This window comes from Gracilinanus agilis, chromosome 4 (assembly GCF_016433145.1).
Source record: "Gracilinanus agilis isolate LMUSP501 chromosome 4, AgileGrace, whole genome shotgun sequence".
Lineage (NCBI taxonomy): Eukaryota > Metazoa > Chordata > Mammalia > Didelphimorphia > Didelphidae > Gracilinanus > Gracilinanus agilis.
In genome coordinates this window covers 36,925,697-36,937,564 of record NC_058133.1, presented here as the reverse complement: position 1 = coordinate 36,937,564, position 11,868 = coordinate 36,925,697, and the positions used below count along the sequence as shown (strand labels likewise).

General features: G+C 40.3%; 1 protein-coding gene across 1 annotated transcript in view; it reads right to left on the bottom strand.

Annotated features, from left to right (window-relative positions):
• TGFBR3 (transforming growth factor beta receptor 3) overlaps positions 1-11,868 on the bottom strand; it is a 116,093-nt gene that overhangs the window by 4,098 nt on the left and 100,127 nt on the right. Inside the window, exon 11 of the mRNA XM_044674839.1 lies at positions 10,336-10,443. Within this exon, the coding sequence (XP_044530774.1) occupies positions 10,336-10,443 (108 nt within the window). The remainder of the gene's footprint in view (positions 1-10,335; positions 10,444-11,868) is intronic.

Sequence of the window (11,868 nt, the reverse complement as noted above, 5' to 3'; positions counted from 1 at the left end):
ATGGAAGGAAGGAAGGAAGGAAGGAAGGAAGGAAGGAAGGAAGGAAAGAAGGAAGGAAGGAAGGAAAGAAGGAAGGAAGAGGGAGAGAGAGAGAGAGAGAGAGAGTAAGAGAAACATGTTTCTAAGCTGTGTATTTGTGGGGAGGTGAAACAGAATTAGGGGTAGGGAAAGTTTACCCCAGACTTACCTTTGACTTGAAAAATAGCCATTTCAGGCATCTAGGTGTCATAATGGATATAACTGGGCCAGAAATTAGGAAGAACTGAGTTCAAATCCATCTCAGACACTCATTAACTATGTGATGTTGGGCAAATCACTTAACCACTACCTGCCTCAATTTCCTCAACTGTAAAAAGGGGGAAAGAACAGCATCTACCTTGCAGGGTTGTATAGGTCAAAAAGAGTGAATATTGGGGGCAGCTGGGTAGCTCAGTGGATGGAGAGCCAGGCCTAGAGATGGGAGGTCCTAGGTTCCAATCTGGCCTCAGACACTTCCCAGCTGTGTGACCCTGGGCAAGTCACTTGACTCCCATTGCCTACCCTTACCACTCTTCTGCCTTGGAGCCAATACACAGTATTGACCCCAAGACAGAAGATAAGGGTTTAAAAAAAAAAAAAGAGTGAACATTTGTAAAGTACTTAGCACAATGCCTGACATAATAGGTGCTTAATAAATGTTTATTACCTTCCCTTAAACATTTATTAAGCACGTAGAAGGTTCTAGGAATTGTGGATACAAAGAGGAAAAATGGAGCAGTTCCTGCCTTCAAGAAGCTTGTATTCAATTGCAGGGAAACAACATAAATGCCAATAAGTCAATACCAAAAAAAAAAATGTTTTGAGACTTCACTTGTGATTCCTTTGGCATGAAGGACTCTCACTGAGGAAACTCCCTTTACTAATGCAGACTGGCACCTGCTCTGCCACTTATAGCGGGTGGGCACTGAGCCAACATTTTTACAAACTAGACAGTGTTCTCAAATTAAATAGGAAGTAATTTGGGGAAAAGAGTGGAGGGGTTGGCACGAGGCCAGGAGAGCCCTGATGTAGGAGGTGCTCCTTGAGTTTCACCTTGAAAGAAGCTAGAACGTCTATATGATGAGATGAGATGAGGAAGGAGAACACCGGGAGGGAATACCAGATCTCTGTGCCAGGACATATCAGGACACAGAGGGAAGGTCTTGGATAGCCTTCAAGCCTAAATAGAACGGAGGGTCCTAAGGGCAGGGATTGTTTGTTTCTGCATCCCCAGCACTTAATAAAGGGCATGCCATAAAATAGATCTTTAATAAACGCTGGTTGAATTAAATCAAGTCCTCTTTCAGGTCACAGATTCGGAGATGGTGAGGACTGGAGAGGCCCTATTTATAATTAGATTTTGTATTTTCACATCTTACAGATAAGAAAGGCGAGGCCCAGAAAAATGGGAATTGCTCTGAAATGACAAAACTGGAATTCAAATCCAGGTCCTTCTTTTCCAAATCAGTATTCCTCCCCTATCTTTTCCATTTTGGTTTCACTTGCTTTCATACTCAACCTTGGCCCATGGTCTGCTACTTTTAGATTTCACTGATTATTACCCCAAGGGGCCCTATGACATAGTGGACAGAAAGTCAGACTTAGAATCAGGAAGATGAGGGTTCAAATATCGAATACTATCTAACTTAACCTCTTGGGCTCCCCAAATGACTCCTATTATAGAGGAGGTACTCATCTGTCTTGGTAGAGTAAGTTCCCAACAGGCATGAAACCATAATTTTAAAAAAATCACTTAATTAATTAATTAAAAAGTAGCTTTTAATTACTCCTCCAAGGGCGAGCCTGGAAGTTCTGGGTTCATATCTCAGCCTGGAAGTTCTGGGTTCATATCTTGCCTCAGACATTTCCTAGCTGGGCGACCCTGGGCAAGACACTAAACCCCGTTGCCTAGTCCTAAAGTTCTTCTGCCTTGAAACTAATACACAGTATTGATTCTAAGATGGAAGGTAAGGGGTTAAAAAAGTACCACTTTCAAATCTTTATTGACCAGAAAATCTTCTCATGGCCATATTCTCCTATTGTGAGCCCATTATCAGTGGCTGTCCCCCAAGCTTGGAATTTTCTCCTTCCTCACCCCTGCCTTCTTTCAAACCTCAACTAAAATCCCTCCTTTTCTACAAAAAAAAAAAAGAAAATTCCCAGATCCCCTTGCTGTAAGTGCCTGCCGCCTGAGACTACCTCCAATTTATCCTGCCTCCATCTTGCTTGTTTTGTTGTTGGCATGCCATTCCCCACTTCCTACCCCGTTAGAACAGGAGCTCCTCAAAGGGCAGGGATGGTTTTCTATTCCCAGTAGTTACGGTATACAGTAAGCACTCAATAAATGCTTGTTGATTGACCGACTGACCTATAGCACCAACTACAAGCACCACCTGAATTCTGTCTCTTTCTCTCTCTTTTTTTTTTCGGTCAGGTTTTACTCCATCAATAATTATTCCAGCTCCAGAAGCAGCCCCAAACTCAACTCATATCCTTTTTTGTCTTGTTTTGATAAAGGATGTGGCACGCACAGAGAGTTCCTTCGAGTCCCACCCCCTTGGAGCCCTTTCCTCTGCCTGACTTTAGCTGGAGCAAGACGGTCAAGCCTCAGTATTGACAGTAAATAAACTTTTCCTCTTGTGAAAGGGACATGTGCTTGCTTATTCACACTTCGGAAAAGGGCCAGCTAGATTCCCTGCCCAGGAAGTCTGAATATTTGCTTTCCAATCTCTATTTGCCAAGTACAATTTGTTGCGATGTCAGTTTATTTTAATCAGTTCCCATTAAAAAGTTCTTTCAACTTCCAGAATTTTGGAAACTCTTGAACTGTTCATGCAAAACTTTTTTGCTCCATACAAGAGTGCTCGCTCCCACCGTCCACTCTGAAGAAAAGTGGGGTGGGGGAGGCGAGGTCCCATTAACAAGGAGGGGGTGCAGGTGTTTACCAAAGACTTTGATGCTGTATTTTTAGTTTCTGGGGTCGACCTGGAGCTAAGAGTCTGTTTAACAACCGAATAAACTACAAAACCACTTCTTTCTCTTAGTGCCTGCTTGGAAATATTGCTCATTCCTCCTTTCACATGTCCCTACACCCTGGACTATTTTCAAAGCAAAATCCCTATGGAATTTCTGACTATGCTTCATCTTTAAAACATACTTTTCAGAGAAGCTACGAATAAATGTTCTTGGGGTAAAGTCCCTGCCCTCTAACATCAGCAGATAGCCTTTGCTTTCCAGGGGATCAGAAAAAACTAGAGATCTCCTCTGACTGTTCATTCTTGGGCCAAGTCCCCCCAAACCACACAAACTGGTTGCTAACACGGGTAGAAAAAGGCAGCCTGTGTCTATCAGATCCCTAGGAAGTATGTAATTAGAAATCTCGAACCCTTGGACTTCATCTCCCAGAATTCTTTTTCTCGTCTCAAAATTCCTTTTCCTCTCTTCCCCTGTGTTGCATCCTCACGTGCTGTATATAAGTTGGCTGTAATCCTGCCTTTTCGCTCTCTTCTCTCAGGACCGCAGCTAGGTTAGCTCCCTCTTTACTCTAGCTTTTTTATTTTCCTTTACTTCAAGTTATTATTAATAAATCTTATTAAAGCTAATACTTGGAGATATTGTATATTAATTTTTAAGCTTACAGAAGTAGATTTCAAGAAGATAAGCTGTGATTCCACTTGGAAGGTGGAATTTCCTAACTTGGAATATTAGAGGGCTGCTCCCACAGCAGCAGATGGAAGAGCCAGCCAGCCTTATACCTGAGCCCCCTCCTCTTGTATTTCCTTACCTGTAGCATCCACCCTGTGATTGTGGAAAGTCTGCCAAGGACAGGGCCAGGGCTGGCTTTGTGAGTAGGCAAAATAGGGGGTTGCCTACCAGTGAATCTAACAGGCTCTAATTTTAATTCTAAACTTAATAATCGAATCCTTCCTTGGAGATCATGATTAGGTAATTTGGTAGGGAAGATCCCCCCTATCCCTTCCCCTTCCCTGAAATGTCTTCCTTACCCAAAGTCTTTCATCAGTCACAATACTTTTCTCCTAGTGTTTGCAGCAAGAAAGGGAAGGGTGGCCCCCTTGTGCCTAAAATGTGTTCCCTTCTTACTTCTAATGCCTTCCCTGAAATGTCTTCCTTACCCAAAGTCTTTCATCAGTCACAATACTTTTCTCCTAGTGTTTGCAGCAAGAAAGGGAAGGGTGGTCCCCTTGTGCCTAAAATGTGTTCCCTTCTTACCTCTAATGCAGTGGTTCCCAAATTTTTTTGGCCTACCACCCCCTTTCCAGAAAAAAATATTACTTAGCACCTCCTGGAAATTAATTTTTAAAAAAATTTAATAGCAATTAATAGGAAAGATAAATGCCCCTGTGGCCATCACCACCTCCCTGGATCGCTGCAGCACCCACCAGGGGGCAGTGGTGCCCACTTTGGGAGTCACTGCTCTAATGCCTTCCTTGAAATGCCTAGCTTCCTTCAGAGTTCAGCTTGGGTACCACTTCTCTGAGGCCTTTCCTTTATCTCCAGGCCCTCTCATTCCTTTGTGTTTATTTTATAAATAGTTTGGGTTTATTTATCTGGGTCTATATTATTTTCCCCAATAGAGTGTAATTACATGAAGGCAGGAGCCATGCCATTTTGGACTTTGGATCCACCATACCTGTTATATTGTAGGCACTTAATATGAGATCACCTCAATTATTATTATCTTAATATTATTACTATATATACTTAATAAATTCCATATATCTTGTGTGAAAGTAGTTGTTTTCACCATGTCAGACCCCACCCCTATTAAAACATGAGCTCTTTGAAGGGAGAGCCTGTTTTAATCTGGTAGACAGTAGGCCTTTAATAAAGGCTTGCTGCCTTGACTTATTGATCATGGAATTGGGTAGCAGAAAGGACCTTAGAGATTGCTTAGTCATTTAACAGACGGAGAACCTGAGGCCTGAGGAAGTATGATTTTCCCAAGTTGGCTAAATTGCAGAATATGAAATGAAGAGTATTAGTTTTGACTTGGGAGAGGAAGGGAACAGAAAAGAAAGGGATTCGTGACTGTGAAGTATGGGGTACTATAGGAGACAGTAGTCCTGCTTAGTATTTTGCCCAGTAAGAGAGAGTAAGGACTGCCTGGGAAGTAAAAGCTAAAAGCTAGGAGAAAGGAGATAAAAATCAAGCCCACGAATGCCCTGTTCATCATTTCTTTGGACCGACTCTGGAATTAGTATTCCTTTACAACCCAAGTCCCCATCCCTGTGTCTTCCATCTAGGATAGATGAGGAATGGGAGATCCAACCTCCGTGACTGAATCCCTCCTCTCCCAAATGTCTATCCTTTTTCACCAGAAGACTCTCACCTTTTAGCCCTCAACACACTAGGCTCTGGTTGGGAAACCAAGAGAAAAAAGAAAAGAAAAGAAAAGAAAAGAAAAGAAAAGAAAAGAAAAGAGAAGAGAAGAGAAGAGAAGAGAAGAGAAGAGAAGAGAAGAGAAGAGAGAAGAGAAGAGAAGAGAAGAGAAAAGATCTAAAGATGTTATGGAAAACTTGAAGAGGCCCTTGGAGTGGAGGGAAAAAAGATTATTTTAATAAGAGATGAACAGGATTTTGAGTATTTGGACTAAAGGAATCTTCTGTAAGTACCAAAGAGGAAGGTTATTCCAAAGGGGAGACTGACCAGCTGCCTCTCTACCTCCCTTGAGGGCAAAAAAACAAGAGGAAATGGTTTTAAATTGAAGCAGCAGAGATTTAGGTAAGATAGAAAAGAACCTAGCTGGTTAAACAGAGAATTTCTGGAATCTTTCCCTGGAGGAATTTAAGGCTAGGACTGACAGCCATCTGTCTAGAGGTAGCTTGGTGGTGGGAAGGAAGATGAAAGAGATCTCAATCTCTTTTGTTCTAGGACTCTGTCCTTCCTGCAGAAGGTAATTCTTTATTAAATGGATGGCTCCCCTTTGTAGACCCTGTTGGGCATAACTACCACTTTGGCTAAGAAGAATCCATTGAAACTTCAGTTTGGAAGATTTTTCAAAGGATTTTTTCAAAGAATGGACATTCACTTCCCCTAAAACATCAATCAATCAATCAATCAATCAAGATTTATTAAGTGTTTGTCTTGTGCCAGGCTTTGGGATAGATGCTGGGGATACAAAGACCAAACTAGAAACAGGTCCTGCCCTCAAGGGAAAAAAGCTTTTTCTACCTAAAAGACATAAGCCTATACTCCTTTTTCAGGTAAAAACTCTGTTGGAGGCACAGTGGATTGGATATCTGCCTACGGTCAAGAAGACCCAGTTTTAAATTCTGCTAGCTTGAAATGACTCAACAGCTATGATGAACATCTTTTGATCTATTTCCTACCCTGTAAAAAAAATAATATTTGTACTATCTGCCTTACAGGATTGCTAAAACCTACAAAAGGATTTGGAAAGGGGACAGCTAGGTGTCTCTGTGGACTGAGAACCAGGTCCAGAGATGGGAAGTCCTGGGTTCAAATCTGATCTCCAACGTTTCCTTGCTGGGTGACCCTGGGCAAGTCACTTAACCTCCATTGCCTAGCCCTTGCCACTCTTCTGTCTTGGAACCAATATATATAATTCCAAGGGGGAGAGTAAAGCATTTTTTAAAAAAATGCTCTGGAACCTGAAAACTAACATGCATATATTTTGTTATTTATATATATATAATATGTAATAATATAATGATATTATTAATGTCAATTATAATTATTATAATTAATATAATTAATCATAATAATTAAATAATAATTAATAGTATTAATGATGATATGATAACATTACTATATGTAATAATGCTAAATTATATTATATTATATTACATCTAATATTATACATTACATATATGATAAATTATTACAGGTCATGGAGGAATGGATGATTTTACAGAATTAGAAAAGCAGGCTTTGATTTTGCATTGGCTGATCTTTCGGTATTTCTGAGAAGGGACCATTCCCATTTACACACATCCTTTGGTCTTCTATGAATTCGTAACTGATTTGGAGATTCCCCATCTCAGTCCTGTGACATTTTTTCTAAGCATTTGGGTAAAACTACTTTGCTATAATTGGTTTCCTTCATAATCCTGTACATTTTATTTTATGTATTTCAAAATCCCAGTCATCAGACTGCCAAAGGGATCCATGATTCCAAAAAGGTTAAGAATCACCGCTTTAACTGTTCATCTGGGCTCTTTAATTGGATTGGCTAAAAAGTCTCCCCAAAGGCGGCAAAAAGTCTTGAGTCTGTGGGCACCTGCTCCATGAGGCTCCCCTTAAGCCAAAGAATGCCTTGATTTTCCGTTTCCCAGATCAGTGAGGAATGCTAAGGGAGGGAAGGCCAGGAGGACAGAGCTGGACAGAGGGCCAGTTCCCATTGCCTGAGCATCTAGTAAGATCCAGTGATCAATTCGCCATGGGGTCTGTTTAACACAGCCTTCACCCTCCCTTGGCTCCCTCAGGCTAGGAGGAAATCCTTAATTGGCATCATTTTTTTGAGACTTCAAATCCTCTTAGGGATCAGAGCATTTCTACAAGTCTTCTAAGTCTAGGACAAATGGGAAGAAAAACTGAGATAATGAGACTCTTAAAACTGAGCACAGACTTCAGTGATAAGACAGAGTTTGCTCAAACTAAACTAATGGGGAGCCCACGTGTGGATATATCGGAGGAAGGAAGTCTGCTTCTTCCCCAAATTCCTGGAAGAGTGAGCCAATGTTTACCATCTTATAAAACAAAGTGAATTTTCTCTTTCCACCTTCCTGTCTTTCCACTTTATCTTTTCCCTAAGGGGACTATGAAGTACCACCTCATTCCCCCCATACCCCCAGCAGTGTGAGGGTAATATGGACTTTAGTACTATTTTTAACTTTAAAAGATGACTTCTTTCTTCCCCTTTGGGCCCTATCATATCAGCTTTCCCTCTCTCCAATCAAGTTCCTTGTTCACTAAAAGCTGAATTCATTCTCTCCTTCAAGAGACAGCAGTCATCATTCTTCAGTTTTCTGTTCTCTAACTTCTGCTATTTGGTGTATTGGGTCTATGATAGTGGTTTCCAAACTTTTTTGACCTACTGCCCCCTTTCCAGAAAAATATTACTTAGCCCCCTGGAAATTAATTTTTTTTAAATTTTAATAGCAATTAATAGGAAAGATGAATGTACTTGCAGCCATCACCGCCCCTGGATCGCTGCAGCACCCACCAGGGGGCGGTGGCGCCCACTTTGGGAATCACTGGTCTATGACTAGTTTTTCTGCTTAGAATGCAGATTCACAGTCTACTCAAAGAGAAAGGAGAATTAATGAATGGAAAAAAAATCATTAACTTGCATTTATGCTTTACCTACTATGTGCCAGATGCCACGATAAAAAGACCAAAAAAAAAAAAAAAAAAGAATCTTAGTTCTCAAGGAACCTATATTACAATAAAATGTTTTGTTTTGGGGGTATTATTATCTGGAAATGACCTGGCAAGACTCCTAGACTCTCTAGTCCTAAGTTTCCCAGAACCACAGAATTTTAGAGTCAGGAAGCACTTGGGTAGCCATCTATACCAATCTCATATACTAGATCAGTGATTCCCAAAGTGGGCGCCACCACCCCCTGGTGGGTGCTGCAGCGATCCAGGGAGGTGGTGATGGCCACAGGTGCATTTATCTTTCCTATTAATTGCTATTAAAATTTTTAAAAATTAATTTCCAGGGGGCTAAGTAATATTTTTTCTGGAAAGGGGGCGGTAGGTCAAAAAAGTTTGGGAACCACTGTACTAGATGGAAAAAAATTCTTGGTCATCTCTCTAAGGACACATGACCAGGGCTCTAATTGCATCTAGATTTCAATGAGGTATCTCCATCTCTGGAATGGGTAAGTGGAGCCATAGTGTATAGAGAGTCAAGAAGGCTCATCATCCTGAGTTCAAATCTAGCCTCAGACACTTACTAGCTGGTGATCCTGGGAAAGTCATTTAACTCTATTGGTCTCAGTTTCCTCACCTATAAAATGGACTGGAGAAGGAAATGGCAAACCACTCCAGTATCTTTGCCAAGAAAACCCCCCAAACACTCCGTTTTATAAGATGGTAAACATCACACGGAGTTGGACCCAACGAACATGACTGAACAATTCTCAGCTGCAAAGCTTGAAGTCAGGTGGGCTTGCAAACTTGAACGTGCTCTATAAATGCCAGCTATTAGTTGTCATCATTATTATTATTAATGCAGCTAATGCCAAGCTGCCCTTTTGTCAGAGATACTGTGGAGGAGAATAATTCAATAATCTAAAGATTCAGTCTTTTTATTAAATACTTCCAAAGTCTGACTGCATGGCAGACTTGGAACCTGGTGAACTTTCTGTGACATAAGACAGGACTCATCTCTGCTTCTTCTATAATCCTAGAAAATTCTGCCTGGGGTGGAATGAAAATTCTTAGAATGCTTAGAATGGGAATTCTGATATGAACCTGACCCAGCCGTAAAACCTTAGACCACATGCAAGGTTGAGAAGGGGAGCAGGGGTTCCTCTCTAACATCTTTATCTCCAAAAGTCGGGGAGCCTTTCTGGCAATTATGGACATCAACACGTCATTGTGCGTAGAGGTGTCCGTGAAAGGGACAACCGATCTTCCTGAGTTCAAATACGGCCTCTGACACTTTCTAGCTGGGTGACCCTGGGCAAGTCATTTAATCCTGTTTGTTTTCATTTCCTCAACTGCAAAATGAGCTGGAAGAGGAAATGGCAAACCATTCCAGTATCTGTGCCAAGGAAACCCCAAATGGAGTCATGAAGAATCAGACATGATGAAAATGACTAAAAAACAAGAGAATGGAAAGTCCTCATTGATTCAGTCCCTACCTTACATGCACTCTATACCATCGCCTTTGAGGAATTAGTTTTTCCTCTTCTTCCTCTCCCATTCCAGCTATGGCACTCACTACATAACAAGGCACCCTATTCCATATTTTAATAGTCGGGCACTTATTCCTGCCAAGACTTCGCTCCTTGATCCCAAAGCCAAAGAAATGTCTGGGAAATGCCCAGGAAAATGAAGTTTGCCTCTAAACAAAAGGGCTAGTTCTTCCCTTCTCTTAATGATCCATCTGGTTCACCAAGATGGCACAGAGAGAAGACAGCATGGCCTGGTCATCTGGCCTCAGTTTCTGCATCTAGAATGAAGGACCTGGACGAGATGGCCTTGGAGTTCTAAACTCTAGGATGCTATGGCGAGTCCCCAAGCCTCTGCTTAAATACTCCTAGTGATAGACTGATCCACAGGGATGACTCCCCTTTCCCCACCAGAAGCAGGAGCCACACTTACCAGTGTGAGAGTAGATGTACCACAAAGCACCCGTCAGGAGTGCCCCGATCACGAAAGCTGCAAAGGCGATGCCCATGACGGTGAGCGTGTCCAGGCCAAGTAAAATTGCTGGAGAGAAGGGAAACAAAAAGAGATAAAACTGTTCACTTAAATGGGATTCATCCATTGGGTGGGCTAGATTCAATTCATAGGGGCTAGGCTCAAAATTTAACAACTGTTTTTTACAGCTGTGTACATATTTGCAAACCCCAAGTATTCTGTGGACACTAGAAGCAATAAATGGTAATAATTAGTATTTGTATTATATAATATTTAGCATTTCTATATAATTAGCATTTGTAGTATATAATTTGCATTCATATAATAATTAGTATTTCTATATAATTAGCATTTCTATTCTATAATTAGCATTTATATTCTATAATATTATCAATATATAATTAGCATTTGTATTCTCTAATTATCATTTGTATTCTATAATTAGCATTTATATTCTATAATATTATCAATATATAATTAGCATTTGTATTCTATAATTAGCATTTATATTATATAATAATTATCAATATACAATTCACATTTATATTATATATAATTGGCATTTATATCCTATACAATTAGCATTTATGTCTATTAATGTTTTGTAAAGTATTTTACATGAGTTTTTTGTTTTCTCAATTACATGTAAACAAAATTTCATTTAAAAAAATCTTGAGTTCTAAATTTTCTTCCTCCCTCTTTGAGGAATCAATTTGATTTTTTTGATCAAACTGAGCAATCAATTCACATAGGTCAAGGGGGATATGATTAGAGATATAGATGCTAAGCAGTCACCCTAATGGAAATCTTAATAATATGGAAATAGGTCTTGATCAATGACACATGTAAAACCCAATGGAATTGCTCATTGGCTAAGGTGGGGGGGGTAGAAGAACATGAATCATGTAACCATGGAAAAAATATTCTAAATTAATTAAATAAAAATTTCAGATCACGAAAAATAGAGAAAGCAATCAATTTACTATAGGTTATATATGTGCAGTCATGCAAAACATTTCCATAGTAGACATGTTGCAAAAGAAAATGCAGTCCCCAAAACTCTCCCTAAGGATAATAAATTTTTTTTAAGTATGCTTCAATCTGCATTTAGACTCAAACACTTCCTATGCTATTTCATTTGATCTTCATAATAACTATTATTATCCTTATTTTATAGATGAGGAAACTGAGGCAGAGAGAGCCTCAGGGTCACACATCTAGGATTTGAATTCAGGCTTTCTCGACAGCGGGTCCAGCACTCTAACAAGCAGAACCCGCTGCCTCCCTTCGTTTAAAGTAACTTGCTCGGGTTCACATAGTTAGGAAGCATCCGAGGTAGGATTTGAATCCACTTCTGGATTCTCTGCCCAATCTATCAGCTAAGTCCAGCCAACTCTGCATGAATGATGAAATATATACCTTTAAAATAAAGTAGGCAGAGGGGTAAGAGAGAGAAAATTTGGGGACATTTTATAAGCACTGAAAAGTAGAATG